Source organism: Rissa tridactyla, chromosome 1, assembly GCF_028500815.1.
Source record: "Rissa tridactyla isolate bRisTri1 chromosome 1, bRisTri1.patW.cur.20221130, whole genome shotgun sequence".
NCBI classification, from domain to species: Eukaryota; Metazoa; Chordata; class Aves; order Charadriiformes; family Laridae; genus Rissa; species Rissa tridactyla.
In genome coordinates this window covers 162143739-162163503 of record NC_071466.1, presented here as the reverse complement: position 1 = coordinate 162163503, position 19765 = coordinate 162143739, and the positions used below count along the sequence as shown (strand labels likewise).

Sequence of the window (19765 nt, the reverse complement as noted above, 5' to 3'; positions counted from 1 at the left end):
TCACAGCAGACATTTCCCGTCCCGTTCCTTCCCCACTCAAACAGCTCCTCCATCTTCAGACAGACTTGCTGAGTTGCTGGTTGCACCGCAGGATCCAGCTGTCAGTGAAAATCTTCAGATGTTATTTGCTCTGTTGAACTCCAGGAAGAGGTAACGAGTAATCCTGTGCTCCAGAAGCTTTGCAGGCCGTGCAGGCCAATTAGGCTTCAAACTTACAATGCATTCTCTTACGTATCTCAAGGTGTAAGATAACTAACATGACCGTTGCGTATTGCTTCATCTCCTTCCTAAACTGCATTGCTACAACGCCTTTGAAGTAACGTTTTAGTAAAACAATGTCAACTAAAACCTTCCACCATTGGAAAAAAGGAAGACATAATCTCCGTCTCTTCTGAATATATGTTATCTACCTCTGAAATTTAGTCTGCATGGTTTCTTCAGGTGGAACCTGGAAAGCAGATATGGCCTGTAGCACATCTTACAACTCTTTGGTGACCAAACGCATTTTCTTGTACAAGCCTGTACAGAATTGTTATACTGCTACAACTATGCATTTAATAAAGTGTCAAGTAAGAAATGATTTATGGATCCCAATATAGCAAACAATATGCTTATCTTTATATATAAACTCTTTCCTTTATTTCCAATACACATATATGCATAAATGCAGGGCTATGGAGAATAGAATATTAAAGCTTGTGTATATAAATAAGTTTATGTATATACATCAGAAAGAAAAAAAACAAAACAGTTTAAAGGATAAGTCATCTTAAATACTTTTATTGTTATTGTTGATCTTATTACCTGATAGCATTACAGGTAACATCTAAGAAAAAGAGAAAACATTGTATTGCCAGTTTTGGGAGGGGCAGGTTAGTTAGTTGTCCATCATTAGTTAACTGTTTCTTAGTACCTTCAGATACTTGTTAATCTTCCCTCTTGCCTGTACAAATTTCAGCAGCAGATCAGGGACAAATATTTTTTTAAATGGGGAATTGTAGCCTAATGCCACAGAAACTAACAGTCAAATCCAAAGCATGGTGTTCGAAAATTCTTTTAACTTTTTACTGATTATATTTATACTTGGTATCTTTTTAACATCATGACTGCATGGTAGTTTTAAAATACAGTATTTTAGGTATCAAAGAATTTATGTAAAACATACACAAATTGTAATTCTTATAAGCAGCAGTATATTTGTTCAAGAAGAAAGTATTTTAATTGCATGAACATCAAAGAAATTATTGCAAGATATATTTTTGTTCTATAATGAACTACTCTTGAAGGAAAGATGAATAGCTTTCAAACTCTTCTTTAAAATTATCTCACTTTCACACAAAAAAAAAAAAAGAGCAGAATTACTTCATCCCCCCCAAAAAAATTATTTTGAATAGAAACTGATAAAATATACTCATGTGTAACTTTATTTGTGGAAGAATCTGATACAGTAATTTCTTGTTAGTTCTACTTTGCAATGAGATGTCAGAAAGCAGAAGACAGACAGAGAAAAAATTGCTATTTGAATAGGTATCACACAAATTTTCCCAGAATGCAGAAATAAGTAGTCTGTACAATTACAAAAAGGTCTATGAGGAACACCACAGGTATACTGGGTTTCATTCACAGAATTCAAAATATTGGTCAGTAGAAAGAAGAAAGCAAAGGTGGGCTGCGATTTCTTCACTGAAATATAAAAAAGTTTTCTTGATGCTTCCAGGACAAGCTCTGAATGCCCAGGCAGACTCCCAAGTAACAGAAATAATTGCACATTCATGAGCACTGGCACACAAACCTTCATATCAGCAAGCTAAGAGAAAATTATGGCAGTCTAGAAAAAAAGCTTATGAAGACATTCTGGACAAATAATTAGCTTTGGGAGCAAGAATAGAGATTAGAGCAGGTCTTGAGACTCAGGACACTAAACCTCTATTGCAGGCTAACACTGACTTGCTTTGTGAATACGGCCAGTGATTTTATTTCTCTGTTCCTCACTTTCTGTGAGCTCTATGTAGACGTCTCTATTACAGAGGAGTGCTAAAAAGCTGAAAAAGCTAAGTAAGTACAGATTTTGCATTGAAAGGTAATATATTAGTAAAATTACTCCTTTCAAGCCTACTTCAAAGGCTTGTTAAAGGAAACTGTCTGCAGAGAGGGATTACAGAAGGACTGTATAGCTACCTACTGGGACATTTCTATATAGCGCTTATGTTGCTCTTACTGTTTGAGTAGCATCTATTCCTGGACTAGTGTTGTAGACACCCAAGTCATCTTTGTGCGTGATGTGCAGCTTCCAAGGGAAGAAATGCTTCTCAGATCGCCTTCTCCTGCTCTGAGACACCATGAGTTCAACATCTTGATCGGAGAGTAGCCGGATCAGATCACCGTCAGGGTCCCGGTAATTCAAAACAATGTCATCTTGGTCAAACTCCCGCCTGGCAGAAACGAAATGGGTTGATCCCCAGAAATCAAGGAACGCCTGGGAGGTGTTGCATAATTAACAGTAAACTGGTAACCTAATTCCTTCTGCTAAAAGCCACACAAAGCCTTGTGTGTCTTGGCATTCTTGATACGCTAGTACTAGAAATGATACAGCCACATTCACGCAGTATTGTGTTTAAGCTAAGAAAACTGTTAGAACCGAGAACCATTTGCAGTAACACCACATGCCTGTCACAATTAATCTGTGAGTTTGATAAAATTCTCATATACAAGAGCTGACTGTAGTTACGACCCACTTTTGCCTACTTATGGTTGCTTTTTTTGAGGGGAGGGCAGGTTAAGGAATGGAAGAATATTAGCACAGGTGTTCTATCACTAACATTTGCTGTTCTAATGTTTTGATGTTCCAACACCAGATTAATCTAGTTTAACACTAGTTTACCAGGTGTTAGAAGGCGGTGTCCTGCCTCCTGAAGAGGTATATTGGATCCTTGCATGGGGGTATGGCTCTGGTCTTAGAACAAGAAGTGGAAACTTCTACCCAGCATAATTCAGTTAGAAGTGTGCGGCATCCATCCTTACTGACAATCCCAAGGCAGACTAGCGTCTTCACAGATGGCCCTAGGCCAAGTCAAAATGCAACTTCTTCAGGACACTTGAAAAGTATTTCACACCCAAAACATGGTGATGACCAAGCAGAATGTGGAAAATCTAGGACTGGAAGGAACTTCACAAACGTTTAAATGATGTTAAACATACAACTGACTGCTTGCATTGTACCTCATCAATTCCATGAGATCTTTGAATGATGGAATGCTGCTCAGATCCTCTTCCACTGAAATATCCCTATAACAAGAACAAATCTATTCATTATATATCATGACAAGAGAATTGTTGTCATTTCTTCAGCAGTAAACTGGAAGACTATTTTCTTACTACCTGACAGTGCTCATAGTCTCGTCATGGTAATAACAGCGAACTTTATTAACTGTGTCTTCCTGCTGTGGTAAATCTTTTATGATCTTCACAAAAGCACATGGGAAAATCCCAGTGGCATCATTAGCTGTTCCCTGGAATAATAGGAAGTGTTAGAATGAAGAAAACCATGCCAGTTTGGGCCACATGCAGTAAGTTCTGGAATTCAATTAATTTCCATGGAAACAACAGTAAAAATTTTTCTCCTGTAATCAAGAAAACAAAGGCCATGGAAGTGACCTGATGGTATCCCTACAAAAAGATTATACAATCGCATAGTCAAATACAAGGCGGGGAAGTGAAACAGTGTGTAAAAAATTAAAGTCAGATGGTTACCAAGGAAGGTCGTGGTGTTTGAGCAAGCAGAGATATGATATCAGCAAACACGCAGTATGTTCTCCTCATCCTTTTTAAGAACACTGCTGCATTGCCCAAGTTCTCTCTAATCAGGCTGACGTGTGTTGTGGTATGAAGCATGAAGTATATAGCAACTCACCCTGAGGCAAAAAACCAATTAATCGCTGAAATGGAGTTTCCGTCTCCTTTCTGTGGCCTTTTTGTGTTCTAATCACTTCCAAAGAATTTAAAAACATTCCAGCAGAAGCAAATGCAAATGAAAACTGAAGTCTAGAGGGCAGAAAATTGGTAAGCTAAAAACCATCAAGGGAGGAAACAATTTCAAATTTGGAGTCAAGTATTTATTCTTGACAGTAAGACCTGATTATGATACAGTTTCTCCTTGAAAGGGGGAGACAGGTCCCAAGGACTAGGAGAGCCCTTTCCAGTCATGTATTTCAAGATATGCTAATAATTCAGTACCGCTATCGCAGTCTTACCTCCAACCAGTCTTTGTTTACTCTGCTAAGTAGATAGATCAAGTCTCCCTTCTTGAAGCTGAGTTCCATTTTATTGGTTCCAGAAAAATCAAACAGTGCCTATGGAAAGTAATAACACCGGAATTATTAATGCACAGAATTACAAATGTGAATCTTTCTTTCTGTTCTGTTCTTGGGGTAAGAGCATAAAGCAGCACCATAGTATGTACTTTGTCATCACAGATGTATTTCTGGGGAAAGGCCACATACATAACTGTAGTCTATAGTTCCCACAATTTTTTCTCCTACTCATCACACACAAAAATGCCTTGAAGAAGTGGTTAAAGCACTAGGATAAACACAGCTCTGAGGGCGCTACGTGCTAGGATTCTTAAAGTGCAGGACACTGAGCACCAGAGAAATAAATAAATAAATATCAAGACGTTGAAAACACTTAAAAGCAAGTAAGTCAATAGAGCTGAAGACAACTCACAACTTGAAAACTTGAAATCCTGAGAACTGAAAAAAAATATATTTCTTTTCTGGTTGCAGTTTTACAGCTTTCTGCTGCAAAATATCATGAAGAGCCTCCAAAAAAATGCAGAAGTGTTGTGTCCTAATTTAAAGGTAACTAACTTTGGTTTTACATCTAGCTTTCAGCCTGTATGCTGAACAGAGAGATTTGGGAAGTCTGGGAAATTGACATGTAGTTAAAATGGAACTTGGATGCCCGCTTCAAGGGGGGGTGGGGGTGGGAAAGGAGCTAAGCAGATACTACCACCCTAACATGCTGTCCTTGAATAAATAAAGTGGCTGAGTTATCAAAAATGCATATCTCTCATTGTTCTTAGAGAACACGGTAGGCATTTAAATGCTCTTAGAGGAGCAAAAATGAAATGGTGTTCTTTATTCTGTGTTGAGATGGTTCTTTCAGTCTTGTTAATGCCAAGAGTTCTCCTAATAAAAAAAAGACAATGGCTACTGTTGTGCTAGACGTTCATATGTCTACGCTAATAGCTCTTTCAAAAGCCTTTTTTCATCTATTGAAAAGTTATGGTAGGTATATTCAATATTAATAAGTTACTAGGTAACACCCAAGACCTGTCATACTCAGTGTAAAAAACAAAACCAACAAACCTCCAAGCACTTGCATCGGGTTTTTTAATCTCACATGGCAAAGTCACGTGTTCCAGGAAGAAAGAACATGCTCAGACAAGTGCTGGTTACAAAGCCGTTCCATGTGCTTAATACCAAGACAATATACAGCAAAAGACAAGGGTATAGGCATTTTTCAGTAAAACACTTATGTTACAGAAAATACTAAGATGCCTCACCTGCAAAGCTTTTAAACTTCTGCTGAAGTCAATGAGACTGAAGCTTGTGCTTGTTTAAAATTTAATTTATGTGTGTCACTATGTAAACGTGGACCATTTGGCAGCAAGCTGTACATTTTTAAGGCCAGGCTGGATGAGGGTCTGAGCAAGCTGACCTGGTGGGAGGTGTCCCTGCCCATGGCAGGGGGGTTGGAACTAGATGATCTTTAAGGTCCCTTCCAACCCTAACAATTCTATGGTTTTATGTCTCTCAGTTTCAAACCTCCTGTCATTCTGACTTCACAATGGACCTTGTTATTACTCAAGTGAGGAGGAACAGAACACTGCTTTCCATCTTTTGTTTCATTCCCTGTTGTTAAAATCAATTGCTTTCCTGTGTCGATTTCACTTTCCCTTCTTTCCCCAAGCTCTAATTGGAAAAGGCAACTTGATCGATGAGACACCAAAGTAAAACAGAGCTTAATCTCCCATCTTATGACAGATTGTGCAGAGTACTCACCTCAGCCCGTGGAGCTGCCATGCGGTCAGAAATAGGCACTTGAGGTGAAATGCTCTTACTGCAAAGGAAGGAGACAACAGGGAGGTAAGTATGTCTTCCTAGTCATCAAAAATACTACATGATCAGTAGTACGGTGTCTGCATTTTCATTATTTAAGAGGCAGACAAGCCATAGATCACTGGAGAAACTGCATGAGAGAGAATCTGTTTGCAGCACTGAAAAAAATAAATACAGATGCAACAACATTGCCCCAGTTCTCTCTGTTTCAGAGCAGAGCAGCAGCAATCTGATGATGTCTGCTGCTGAGAACAGATGGAATTTTCAATACAGTCAGTATCCTGGACCTCTTTTCCACAGCACTGCTCAGCCCCCCTACTCTGCCTTCTGGGCATCCCTGTTTCTAGCATTTATGGCATCCAGTTCAAATTCTGCCATCACACACACAGCCATGAATGCAGACACACGTGCAGTTTTTGCACTGTTTGAGGTAAGTGAAAAAGAAGTGGGTCCATCTTTGCTATGTTGAAAGGAGAATTATTTTGTCTGAAGGGTAATGAAGTAAGACGTCTACTTAGCAGTTCTCCAAAGGGGTGTCAATGTTGCTATGTAGGACAGGCCCCTGTTTAGACAAAGGACAGGAACAAATTTAGTTTCATTTAGTGTCTGAACCAGATCTTACTGAATTCAGTGCCAAAACTCACATTGAGTTCAGTGGTGCAAGCGTATGTCCTTAAGCTTGGCCTGTATATTCTGCACATTATAGTAGGTATTATAGTAGGTATTACCATTAAAAAATTATCAAGGAGATAGACCTGAGCAGCATCTTTTTAAAAGCAAGCTATACTCCTATTTTGGAATTTTCTTTTAATGCGAGTATCACATCCACTTTAAAAGTTAGAGATTACTGAAAACAAGAAATACCCTGCATTCACTCTACCACAAAGATACTCATCTTAGGACTTCATGGATTTACTTGGGAAACACAGTGGTGATCCTCATCTCTCCCTGCAAAAACTGGGCAGCACCTCTTACGTCAAGCAATGCTGAAAAAACACATCAATCACTTACACTCGGCGTGTCCGTGGGCGAAGCCGTCTCAGTCTGTGAGGCACCTGTTCACCATCAAAGGTTGAGTGGTAGAAGAACAGCCGGACCTCTTCATCCATCAACACCCAAACGGGTAGGCAGAGTAGGTTCTGTGCCAACAGCAAGTAGGAAGCAGAGTGTAACAGTGGGAGAGACCAATTCTCTGTTTATTTACGTGTAACAAATATGCCTCTCTGACCTACAGAATCATGAAGGATACTCATTACTGCCAGAAATCTCCCTCCTCTCCCTTCTCGCTCAGCAGGACACAGCTGAACAGCTGACAGTTTCTCCTGTTTACTCCTGGAGTTGGCCAATGTATTGCTTCACTCTTTTTGTGCCTGATTTACTGCAGAAGGAGTAAATTGCTCTTTGTGTTTCCCTTCAGAACATGAATGACTGTGGGAAGAAGGTAATCTTAAGTACTGGAAGTCTTGGCCAGTGCTTCAGACTTTCACTGATTTAAAGTCAGGTCTTCAGTTAACCTTCACAAAAAGAATTTCTCTCCTCGATGTTACTGGCTTGTGTCTTCACTGTAGAGCAGGTACACCCAGAAGCTCACCTCACTCTCCTAGTCCTGGAGTTTCACCACTTTCTCATACATCTTGGTGGGGGGGGTTTGTAAGGATAATCTATATGAAGGCAGGGAGTGAGCCTTTGTGAACTGCGTACTCCAGCAGATCCTGCAGTCTGAACAATCTGGGGAACAGGACTGTGGGCTGTCCCATAGTGTGGACACTGTGTCGTCAGGAAAAACAATACAGAGAGAAGCAGATACCTAGGAGTACAACAGTACTGTCTCTCTTAGGTGATTTCAGGGGGTAAGTATCTGCAGTGCTCAGCACAATCTCTACCTTAAAATTAAGTTTTACCTTCATGTAGACATTTAGGATAGGAATCCTGTTCTCAGCTATTTCCTTTTTGGCCCCAACATAAACTTTTCCTGGAAAATATAAAACCCGTGACAGTTATTGAAGAAAAAAAAATGGAGTCTGTCAGAGAAATTAAGCAATCAGGAGAAAGTAGGATCTCCAAGTAAATACATATTTTCTAAAGGATTTTAGGTTTCTAAATGAACTTTACCACAAGTGGAGGGACTGCCAATGGAACTTGACTTCTCCATCATCCGCAGCGGGGAACTAGTTCTTTGTCACAACTACTTCCCTACAACGCACTCCTCTTTAGGACAGCCTGGGGCTGAGAAAGCTGCTAGTCATGCACAGATTTGGTACTGGCAGCTTACCTGGCAATATGGGGAGTGTGCAGGTGAAAGGGCTGTTTTTGCTCTCTGCCCCATATCTCTCCTCTAGTTTGGTGTGCAGGGCATAGAACTGACGATAGCGTCGGAAAATCAGGTATCTGCCACCACCTTTAAGCTTTACTTCAATGACAAACATCTGAAACAGAGAAGAGGCATTCAGGCTGATGGTTCATACTAATAAATACTTACCAAATGAAAGTGAGACATACAATAGGAACGTAAAATCGGTTCTGCATTAGTGGGAATATTGTCTTAGGGGCAGAGTGTAAATCAAGACTTCAGTTGAGCATCTGCAGGCTCAAGTATCAGAAAACAAGTTAGCACTAGAGAGTGCGGTATATGTGTGGGTCCAGCTTTCCTGTGAATCCTGTCCCTGTGGCTACTTTCTGCTACATAAACTTACAAGAACACATGAAATCACTAGATACTACTTTATGCTTACACACCTTCCCTCGGTCACAAACAAAACATTTTAGGAAGATAAATACAAACATTTTACAGTAGGATGCTTTGGACATCTAAATCTATAGACAAACATCTAAATGAATTGATTTTCAGAGTTGGAGGCCTTCATACTTCTTTTTGACTTTAAAGTACACAGTTGCAGAAATGATGGTCTGACCTCCTCCAACCACTTTCTTATTTCTTATCTCTTGCCAAAATTGCTTTGCTCTAAAGGAGCCCATGATTTCCATGCACTGACCTCCGAATCACATTGCAGCCAGATCCTTCAGAAAACATAAAGACAGAGAAACCAAACATCACTATATTCCAGAGTAAAACCTGGATACTGCAGTAGGAAAGTTTTATGAGCAATGTCTCCAGCAAAAGCAGCACATCCTGCAGAATTCAGACTAAGCTGATCTTATCCAAAACCCCTTTTCAGAAAATCTCACACTGCCTTTCCCTACTATTCCCTTCCTCTGTGCTCTTTCATGATTTATTAATATGCTACCTTCTGTGGAGATGGAAGCGTCCTAACTTGCCAGTACCATGCAATAATGAAGACCCTGCCCTTCTACCCTCTTTGAATTCTTTTTCCACTATCTTCACCAAAGATGCAGCACTCTAACAGTAAATAAATCAGAAATTTGGTAAGAATTTAGAAAACAAGCAATGTTAGAGGATACCTCTGTCACATTTAACCCAGACAAATTTTTAGACTAAATCTGTGATAGACCAACCTCCATTTCAGAAAAAAAGCAGCACTGAGAAGTTCTCCGCATGGAACTATTCATGCCAAAAAGCAACTACACCAGATTAACTGCATTTTGCTTCCCACAACCAACCCAGTCACAGATGAGGGCATATAGAGACAGGACAAATCTCCCTTCTTACATAATAATTAGAAAAGCCTTTCTTCTCTTCAATGTCTGCAATGTTAGCTGAAACAGGTACATCATCTGGAAGCTGGTCAAAATCACTGTGAAGCAAGAACAAAAGATTTAGGTTACTCATACTGGCACCAGCCTTTGGAGGTTTCTATGCCATACAGAACAAAGATAGTTAGGCAACTTCACATTGTCTAGTGTCAAAACCAAGAAGTTAGAAACTCGTGGTGTCTTTCTCTTTCTCTGAAGATCTGATCTTGAGATGCCAAGTTTCTATAAGTTCAGCACAAGTCAGTGACCGTTGTGAAGATTCATCAAGCCTGCAAAACATCCCTATCGTTCCTAGGCTTGCTAGAATAGCAGGACTACAAAAGAAATACTTGATCTGGTAAGTTTTTCCTGAGAAACATGATGAACTGTGGATGCATTCTTAATCCTTCCTACAGGATCTAGTAGTCTTACAATAACTCTGCAGCAATATCTCTTATTCTAAGGAGATCATCATATACCATGATTTATGCTGTTATTATTACTGCATTACTGTAGGGAATAGGAAACAGTTGTGTTGTGCTAGGTGCTCTAGAAACTGCCAGCACAAAGCTAATTCCTAAAAACCTTACACTCTACGTGTAAGATGCATACAATGTACCTTATACATATAAGAAAGAAGGATAAGCACTAACAGAAAAAAAAGCAAAGTTCTGTATGTTCTATTAGTTCTATTATGTTCTATATCATAAGCAGTGATGCCTGCATCAGCCGTGAAAATGTTGTCAAGCTTTCTTGTAAATATCACAGTAAAGCACACTCTTAGAGAGGCTTTGAAAAAAAGAACAAGTAGCCTTGCAAATACTTACTGGGAGACCTCCCAGTCACAGCAGATAAGCTGAAGCAAGCACAAAGATAATTGTTTGAAAATCTCAAAAATGTGTGAAGGAACACATGATAGTGGGCAAGGTTAGAATAAGCTTTACTGATCCCAGAAAGTATTGGATCGGAAGCAAGAGAGAAGGAAGTATCCCCACGGGAACACCCGAAGAGCAGCCATATGACCACACTCTCATGTTTCTGGACTATATTGTCCACACAGTAAACCAGCATGGATTGGCACATGCCTTTTCCTCAGGACCTTCTACCTCTTTGACAAACAGAAACAAAAACACCTTTGCTTAAATCTTAGAACTCAATGTTGTTAAAATGGTATTTATATTAACATTTCAGTAAAAAGGATCAAGAATGAAGGAAAAAGGATAATAAATGAGGTAGAGAGAAAGAGAAACTTTAAAAAGGATCATCTAAGAAATGCCAAGCTGATGTGATGTTCAATATTCTGATAATACAAAAAACACAGCAGTTGGCTCAGTTTATTCTGCTAGAATATCCCAAGCAGGGGCTTCCACAATGCGTAGCCCATCTGGAAAGCTGAAGTAATGATGCAAAGTCTTGCAATAGCTTGCTGTACGGGGAGAATGACATGAATCAGCACCACCCACAACACCCTAAATACTGCCACTTACTGTGAAGAGGGATGTGGTTATGGAAATCAAGAGATATAATTAGTCATATCACAAACACTCATATCGCAAACCCCAGTAAAAGGGAAATTGTTTGCAGCTATGAAGAGGACAATGACACGCTAATGTCCTAGGTGGTGAATTTTCCCCAGGAAAAGAAGAAAGAAAGTCCACTCCAACTTAAGAAATGGTCTGCTCCACACTGAGCAGCCTAATAGTTTGGAAACTACGATAACAATAAGCTGTTTAGAATCATTAAAGAAGCTTGCATCCAAATTAAATGAACAGATCGTAGCAGTTACATGGAGGCTTGTGGGGAGGCAGGAGGAGGGAGAGACACACTACCTCTTTTCTCGCAGCTGTCGGGGAAGAGACATGGCTTTCAGCTTCTTAAATCCAGATGGCTAAGCTCTATTCCTCCACTTCTTGGGCAGTTCCTGGTTGAATAGGATGAACACGGTCAAAGCAATTCTCCCTGCGCGAATCAAGACTCCTTTGCAAGGCCTCAGAGATCTTTATTTTAATGTTTCAGTGTGGGATGATTTCTTCTGTACCTCCCCACCCCCTTGAGATTGAGGAAGTACTAGAGAAAAAACAGTCATAAAGAAACACTCTTTTGTGATGTCTGTCATGTATTGAAACTGCCACAGTTGAGAAACCAAAAGACCAACAAAAAGCAGAAACTGAGAGCCACGTATTCCGTTGTCCACCTCTTCACCGAAACATCTGCCTCAGTGGAAAACCAGTATGAGTGGTCTCAACAAATTCTGTTTTGCCCCAGCCAAAATGTCACCAAATACACCTCTACACTAATGTTTGTAAAATAGGATGAATACTTCTGATCCTTCTTGAGGCTCTGTGATTCCCGAGAAACCTACTTTCCATGGACCAAGAGCCAGGAGGTGGAGCTAAAGAATAAATTTTCAAGTGGGAGCAGAAAGCACGTTCAGGAAATTCGACCTTGTCAAACATACAGGTCCAGGGTATCAGGCACAGCAGATTCAGAAATGAGCTTTGAAGAATGGATCAATGCAAGTAAGACATGAGTCCTTGAAAGAGGACTCTTTTCAGCTTCACGTGTTCAAAACAATCCACATTTGCCACCTACAAAGACAGGGTAATATCTCACCCAAAGAGAATCCCGACTGTCCTGCCTTGTACACAACGGGTAGTGATATAGCATTTGTATAACAACGGTTGACAATCTTTCAAGCAGAAAATAAAATGACAAAAGTGAGGAGGAAACCATCATTTCCGAACACTGCAGATAAGTTGCAGCATAGCTTATCTGCCCTAGTCAAAAGCTGTCATGCACAGTATCTTTGCCTCCCCATTTCAGACTTTGACTCTCTTCCATTTTCATGTTCAATACATATTTGGTTCCTTCTTCTTCCGCTGTCAAGTATAAAAATTCTCATCTGAATGGAGCCAAGGTCAACCAGCATCCTTCAAAATAAAACTCTATTTACAACTGTAATCATCAGCCTTGAGAGTAAACTGCATTTCAATGCAATTTAATGAAGTAAATTCTTCACCGTCTCTTTCCTGTGGATAACTGAAGGCACCATTATAGAATTTGAGAGAGGATTTAGTGTCTTTTAATCAGAAGGGACCAGGAGAAGCTACAAAATTCTGAACTGGATTTTCTGTGCTGCCCACACAGACTTAGCAGAGTTGTTTTAAGTGGTGACGTTGGATGTAAGTATTTCCCCAGACCTTCATATTCTGTGTGTATTCCATTTTCTTGGTTAGGCCTGCTAAATGTGCAGTCCTCATCTACCCTGAAGTCAGGCTCATTATTCCCTTTGCCACGAGTGAGAGAGACAATAATCAAGTTTTCTAACTGCAATCCTCTTGCTTTCTCCTGACATTCAGAAGGAAATAGGAACAGATCACCTTGACCAGAACTCTTAATCACAAGATCAATATATATGAACTCATGAAAATTCAGAGGGGCCCTCCTGACACATGCAAAAAAGATTGTAGAAAGCCCAAGAACTGCACAGACTTTAATAGAAGTGAAATAGAAAGGCTGGAGGGGTGCTTTTAAGGCAACTGGTTATATTTGACACATATCATAGTTTTGACAAGAAAATTGTAAAAAGGATATTCAAATCTTTTCAAATCTCTTGGAAGATAATCTAGATACAATGCAGATACATCTTTTAAGAGACAGAAGATATGACACAATGCAAAAATACTTGTTTATTGTTTACCTGGAGGCATGGCTTTTCAAGAACAAGTCGACAGACAACCTCACAGACAAATTGTCTATGCAACTGCTTTGCTGTAAGATGAGTAAAACTAATTGAGAGCTGCTCCTCAATTCCACTACGCTCTACTAGAGATTATAGCCAGAAATAATACTACAGACTAATGCTAAACCTGCTATGAAAGTCTCTGATTCTGCAATATTTTCCTGTTCTGAACTAAACCAAAACCAAGACCTTCTTTTCTGACAAAAAGGCAGATTCCTACCGCAGAAGAGTGAATAGCTGATTGGTTAGAAGGCTCTCACCTTGAGAGCCAAAGATTTGAAATACTGCTTTGACACGTTCTTCTGTGCCAAATCAGTGTCTCGACTATCAGGTGTTTTCTCTCAGTTTCTACTATTGTGCAGAAATAGTAATTTCTACTATTTGGGCTGAGGAAATGAGCTAGGTCTAGTCAAACCCACATTGTCTCTCTGCTCAAATAATAACTTTATTATTGATGAATTAAATAAAAGTCCATTACAAAATCGATACCGTAATGACAGTATCCATGTCAAGAGATACGTCTGGACTAGGAAAATATCCAATTTCATCAGCTGACATACTCAGCTCTCAGTTTTAGCAAACCCACCCATACAGCATGGGCGGCGTGGTCATCACGGCACTGTGCATCAACCCTTATCCATGTGCATGAGAAAGCAGGCATCCAGGCGCAAGAAATACTCACACATTAATTAATTAAAGGAGACTACTAAGAAAATCCTCAGATGACTGAATCAGGACCATATGCTGACACTATTACATGCCTTTTCGCAGTCCGGCACCCACTATGTTATTTTGGCCGTGTGCGCCTGTGAGCTGTGAAATTCTGGCCTTCTGTCTAATGCACACGCTGTTAGAAAATACTTGTACAAGGATACATAGCACCTTGGAAATCAGAGAGTATCAGCTATAACCAAACAGCCAGAGCAAGCATGGAATTTTAATGGAAAATGGGAATGTAGCCCCTGGAAGTGTTCAAGGCCAGGTTGGATGGGACTTTGGGTAACCTGGTCTAGCAGAAGGTGTCCCTACCCACAGCAGGGGGGTTGGAACTGATTGATCTTTAAGGTCCCTTCCAACCCAAAGCATTCTGTGATTCTATGAATTCACTAAAGATACGTGAACCACTAATAAAAGGTAAATCAAAGGAATATAGCAAATACACTCAGCTGAATCAATTCTGATGACAGCACCACATACCATGTCCTCGAGGGCAGCAGCTACTCTATCGTTTTGGCTGTGCGTGTCTGTATGCTCTAGAAAAATGGCTCCTCTCTGATGCACCTGATCTTAGAAAAAGTGCTGCATAGTTATGTTCAACCACCAGCCATAGAACAAATTTGTTAAGTGACAGAATAAAGTGAAAAAGAATAATATTCTTGAAAGATGTCCGGTCTCATCACAGATTAATCTGTAAAAGAAATAACCTTTTAACAATCACTGCATGGAAGTTGAACATCAAATAGATAGATACTTTCATTGAACCTACTGTTTTCAGAAGATATGTGGAATATTTGTTTCTGTAGCATAATACCCATCATTAGCAGTTGAGTGTCTTTTCTCCTGTGGCTGCTTTAGGCTGAACTGCAACTGATAACACTGATTTGGGAAAAGTGATTTGGGGCTATATGCCATTTTACAGTCATATTACATACCTGTACAGATTTTGCTTTTATGGTAACCATCAGCTTTCCAGAATGTTTTAACACATTTTTACAATATTTATTTTCAAATACAGTCATATTTAAACTGCTTATCGTTATTACAATAGCTCATGAATAATGGATTACAGCTCTGCAAAATTTGTGGACAAAGGTTACATAAAATAAGGTACTCATGTCTGCCCTGTAATCTTCAGTGCTCTTTTGCAGGCAGTGCTACAAAATCCTTAGAAGGCTGTTGGTCCAATGGCAAGTAACAAGACTCTTTCTTCAGTATATGCTTTCAGGACAGCTGAAAACAAACCCATCCCAAAAAACAAAAAACAAACCCAAAACAAAATCAGAAGTTGTTGGAATTTCCTATCTTTGTGAACTTCTCAAAAAAACAAAGAGGAGGTAAGCTGAGCTGACTGGTTTTGTATTCTTCATTAGATAATGGCTCAATCCACATTGGTTGAGTGCATGGATACTCTCCCTGTCACACATTGTGTTGGGAGGAAAAAAGGCACAGGGGTATAGATAAATAGAACTTCAGAAATTTGCTTTGATTTACATCTGGACACAGTTTCCATGAATCCTTGTTTAGGATGAAAAGTAACTAGCAGGCATTTGCAGAAAAGGACTATGATCATGCCCTGCTGATACAAACACAGCTAAACAATCCATCGTGAACTAAAGAAATTTAAAGGTCAGCATCTCCTGCTGCTCCTGACAGTGGAATTTGATGGTGTCATTTCTAGAATAAACTACTACTCAACATGAAAGGACTTCACAGAACCAAACAGCAAAGAAACAGCAGCCTTTTTTTTTTTTTTAAATCACATTTTTCTTGGAACATCAAACTAAATCCCATAACTGAATCTTGGCTTTGGCACCTCAATTGCTTGAGCAAAACAAGGAACGAGTATTACAGGAAAAAATACCCCAGAAAGTGAGGTTTTTCTTTAGCTATTTTGGAAATATGCATTCAGCAGTGTCATTCTGGGTTTTGTTAGTTTATGATGCCATAGCCAGATCTTGCCAGCTTTTCTTATGCAGAGCAATATCACAGGCAATATTGTGATATTCCTCTCTGTGGGAAACAATTCTTCCTTTACAATAAATGTGCTTCCTTTAAAAATCTTTTAAAACAATACAGGATTTCTCTCTGATACAGTAGGATCACTTAAGATTGGTAGAGTTAGAGGAAGTCTTACCAGAACAGTAGTAGCTTCTCCTTGATGAGCAATGGGACTCTTTTTTCTTGCAGAGCTCAGATGGATATTGATGCCCAATACTAGGCTAAGCGAGAAAAACGGAAGCTCAGAAACAGCAACAGAACATTTCTTCATCCAGATAGCATATTACTTCCAGAATAAAAAAGGCAAACAGAGAAGAAATAGGGCAGAGCTTGCTGCTGCTACTGTGTATGACAGATGTGAGCTGGAGGTGGACCTGTATGCTCCAGTCAACTACCAATGTCAAAATCTGGTAACTGTCCATTCCAGACAAAGAAGCAGGATAGCTCCATCCAAGAACTCCTGAGAGAGCTATGCCTACAACCATTCCTCCAGAAGCTTACTCCCTAGTTGTGTGTGCATAGCAGCAGTGACCCTTTGTGGCAGGAAAGTCTCTGTGTTTTAGTCTCCTAATCATCTTGAGAGTCAAAAATTTGTTGGAGTTATTGCTACTCAAGACAAATAAAACGCTGCTTCATCTGTTTCGCAAGTTCAAAAGACTTGTCAAAATTACTCAAAAAAAAAAAAATCACTGAACTTTCCCAAATCTCAAAATAGGGCTGGGATTTGCTAAAATTTGTGCAGTGATGCATTCAAACCATTCTACACTGTTCCTAATAGTTTAATTTCCCCATCCATTTGATGAAATCCTGTGACCAAATTCCTTTTACTTAATTTAGAAACTTTAGATAACTGCCTTTAGTTAAGTGGAAGTTCTCTGAACAGACAGAGAAGAGAGACAGGCACTACTGGCCAGTAAATCAGACCTCAAGTGGGCCAATTCCCCCTCTGAAGGTTTTATCTGTCTCCTTGGAATATACATGAATTATAAAATAACCATATTCCCAATTTTGACACCTCAGGTTCCTAATGTTAAGGAAATAAATCTGTGCCTTACTGTGGACCTAGTTATTACTGGTATAAAGGTACCTTCCCATTCGGGACTGAGCTATATTTGGATATGCACTTTTACACTGGTATAATTGTCTTTACCCTAGGGGAGTTGTACTACTTAAGCTACACTGATATAGTCAAAGCAGCACAATTTTCTGGTGCAGACATATCAGTCTGCTTATTATAGAGAGTTTACGGCTCATTTTATAATCGTTCATAAATTAGGACAATATTCCCTAATAAAATTGGGGGGCAAGGGGGCTAGAGATTAGGATAGGCAGGCAAGTGGCAAATATAGAGGCAATAAGTATCAAGATCCTGTAATTTTCAAAGTTCTGTTCTGTCAGTATTCCTCACAGCGTATACTTATAGCCTGCCTCACCTGCTGCCTCACCTACTGGTCTTCTATTACTTCAGCCTTTATTCCTTGACAGATAAACTTGTGGAATGAGTCCATCAGCTTATTGTACCAAAAAGCAAACTGTTCTCAAGCCAGCTGCCAGTCTGACCGTTTCACGTGTGGAAGGCTGGAATTTGTGTCTCCAATACCTCAAGAGACAGAAGGCTGCCTTGTTACCTGAGGCCGGGTCTAAATAAGAGACTTCTCAATTAACTGTATTCAGTTCAGCCACTGGCTTGCTACGTGACTCCTTGTGCCTCAGCTTTGCCATCTGTAAAATGGGGCTGACAGTAATACTTTCCTCATGGGCGAGAGTGAGAAGGAAAAAGGCTCAATAGAAGTATAATTCTTTGGGAAAGTCAGGTGAAAGTGAGAAATTACAACTTATCCTTGCTAATTATCCTTAGCAACCCAAGCCTTAGCACTAAAAATCACCTACAGTGCAAACTGAAAACAATATAAATATGTAGCTTTTTAAAAATGTACCAGTAATGCTCTGATGCCAGGCCTTAGAACTGATTCCGGAACCCTTAGAAAAGAACGTAGTTGCTAAACTATCAGATATGTTGAACAGCAGAAGCCTGCCCTACTATGGAAAAGAACAAGGAAACAAAATGAAGAATAGCCGTCTGTCTCAGAGCAGTATCTAATCCAGGAATACATCATCCTGCTTGTGGATTGCTACAATAATCTGAGACAAACAAAGGTAATGGGGGAATTTGAAGCTGTGATTTCAAGAAATGACTATACGGTGAGAGTATCAGGTTAGGAAATTCCCTGTCTTCACGTACTCTTGCTTTTTCCTGCCCCACTGGAAGGCACGTCTGAGGCTGTGCTGCAAAACACATCAGCTAACTGGTCCAGCTGTAAAAATATTTTTTTAAGCCACGGATCAATTTCCCAGCCCAGCTCACAGCACAGAAATCAATATGGAGAACGAAAGGGAAGGAACACATTAAACCAGCATTGCTGCCTGATAACTTTGTCTTACAAAAGCATTCTGACAACACAGTGGATGTATGTGTGTACATGTACATCCCCAAACAATTTAGGCAAGCGTACATTTATGTCTCTTGGCAATCCATCTCCACATACAGATGCTAATGCAGCCTCTCTCATGCATATGCTTCAGGGCAATCTAACACTGTTGTGGCAAGGATTTTACTGCTTTTATGATGTAAGGAAGGAGCCAAAACACACCCTCAAAGCGTGACCTTTTCTGTAACAGTTTTTTCTGAATGAGATAGCTGCTACTGAGATAATATCTAAAGAATCTAGCCCTTGAATAGCTGCTTCTCTCTGCTTAAGTGCCTTTGCCCTGTTTGCCAGCACCTTCTTTAGTTTTCCAGATTTCACTACAAACAGCTTGTGTAAGCTATTGCAGAATCCAAATGTAATGCCACTACAGTGGGTTTCTCACCAGGAATCAGACCACAGGAAGGTGGAAAGGAGAGCAGAAAACTGTGTGTCAATAGGACTTCTTCATGAGCGAAAAGTGACTTCCTTGAAAAAAGAGAAAAAATTAATAGATCTTCAGAATAAAGAGCAAGTGAAGGGGGGAGAGAGGAAGAGAAAAATCAAACATCCCTGTTACTACGACATGCAATAAAATCTATTTACTACCCAAACAATCTTTGCTCCAAGCCAGCTGGTTCTGACACTCTCAGATATGTCTGCTGCAAAACAGTAGAAGGTAGAGGGGGATTGATGTCCCATTCCAGTTCTTTCTGTTCCACCTCTCGCCTCTGAGTTCTGCTGAATGTGACATTTTTCCCTGGCGCCTAATACACAGAACTCTGCTGCTAATTTTATGCACAGAGTTCTCATGCTGTGTAATTTGAGGCCAGAGACTCCTCCAACAGCCTGCCAGAGTACACACCCTTCACGCTGTTTCTGCTGCAGAGAAATGGGGGAAGGGAGAAGGAAAGGAGCCAAACAAGAAAGAAGCTTCCAAACTTGTCCAATATGTTTGGCTGATTTTTGGCTCTCAGATCTACCAGGGATCTATCTCCAGCTCTGCTTGTCCTGTTTGTCAACAGAGCGGTCCAGTGAATTTGCCAGCAATTACAAAGACTCAGTCAACT

General features: G+C 39.9%; 2 protein-coding genes across 2 annotated transcripts in view; one reads left to right on the top strand and one right to left on the bottom strand.

Annotated features, from left to right (window-relative positions):
- Window positions 1–693: 693 nt before the first annotated feature.
- Window positions 694–11819, bottom strand: NCF4 (neutrophil cytosolic factor 4). The gene is made up of 10 exons (XM_054188301.1): window positions 11600–11819; window positions 9748–9832; window positions 8392–8545; window positions 8021–8091; window positions 7131–7258; window positions 6063–6120; window positions 4251–4349; window positions 3379–3509; window positions 3220–3285; window positions 694–2432 (listed from the first exon to the last, which is right to left on the bottom strand). The coding sequence occupies exons 1-10, from the start codon at window positions 11629–11631 to the stop codon at window positions 2204–2206; spliced, it is 1053 nt and encodes a 350-aa protein (XP_054044276.1). The 5' UTR covers window positions 11632–11819; the 3' UTR covers window positions 694–2203.
- Window positions 10056–19765, top strand: part of PVALB (parvalbumin) — a 36956-nt gene continuing 27246 nt past the window's right edge. The window contains exon 1 of the mRNA XM_054188303.1: window positions 10056–10128. The gene's annotated coding sequence lies outside the window, so the exon portion shown is untranslated. The remainder of the gene's footprint in view (window positions 10129–19765) is intronic.

Bases quoted from the DNA above. Each gene is read 5' to 3' on its own strand.
- NCF4 (XM_054188301.1), bottom strand. From the start codon at position 11,631: ATGTCTCTTCCCCGACAGCTGCGAGAAAAGAG. The intron at 9,833-11,599 runs GTAGTGTGTCTC...CTTGCTTCACAG, and splicing joins CGACAGCTGCGAGAAAAGAG to TGATTTTGACCAGCTTCCAG. The intron at 3,286-3,378 runs GTAGTAAGAAAA...TTCTTGTTATAG, and splicing joins GAGACTATGAGCACTGTCAG to GGATATTTCAGTGGAAGAGG.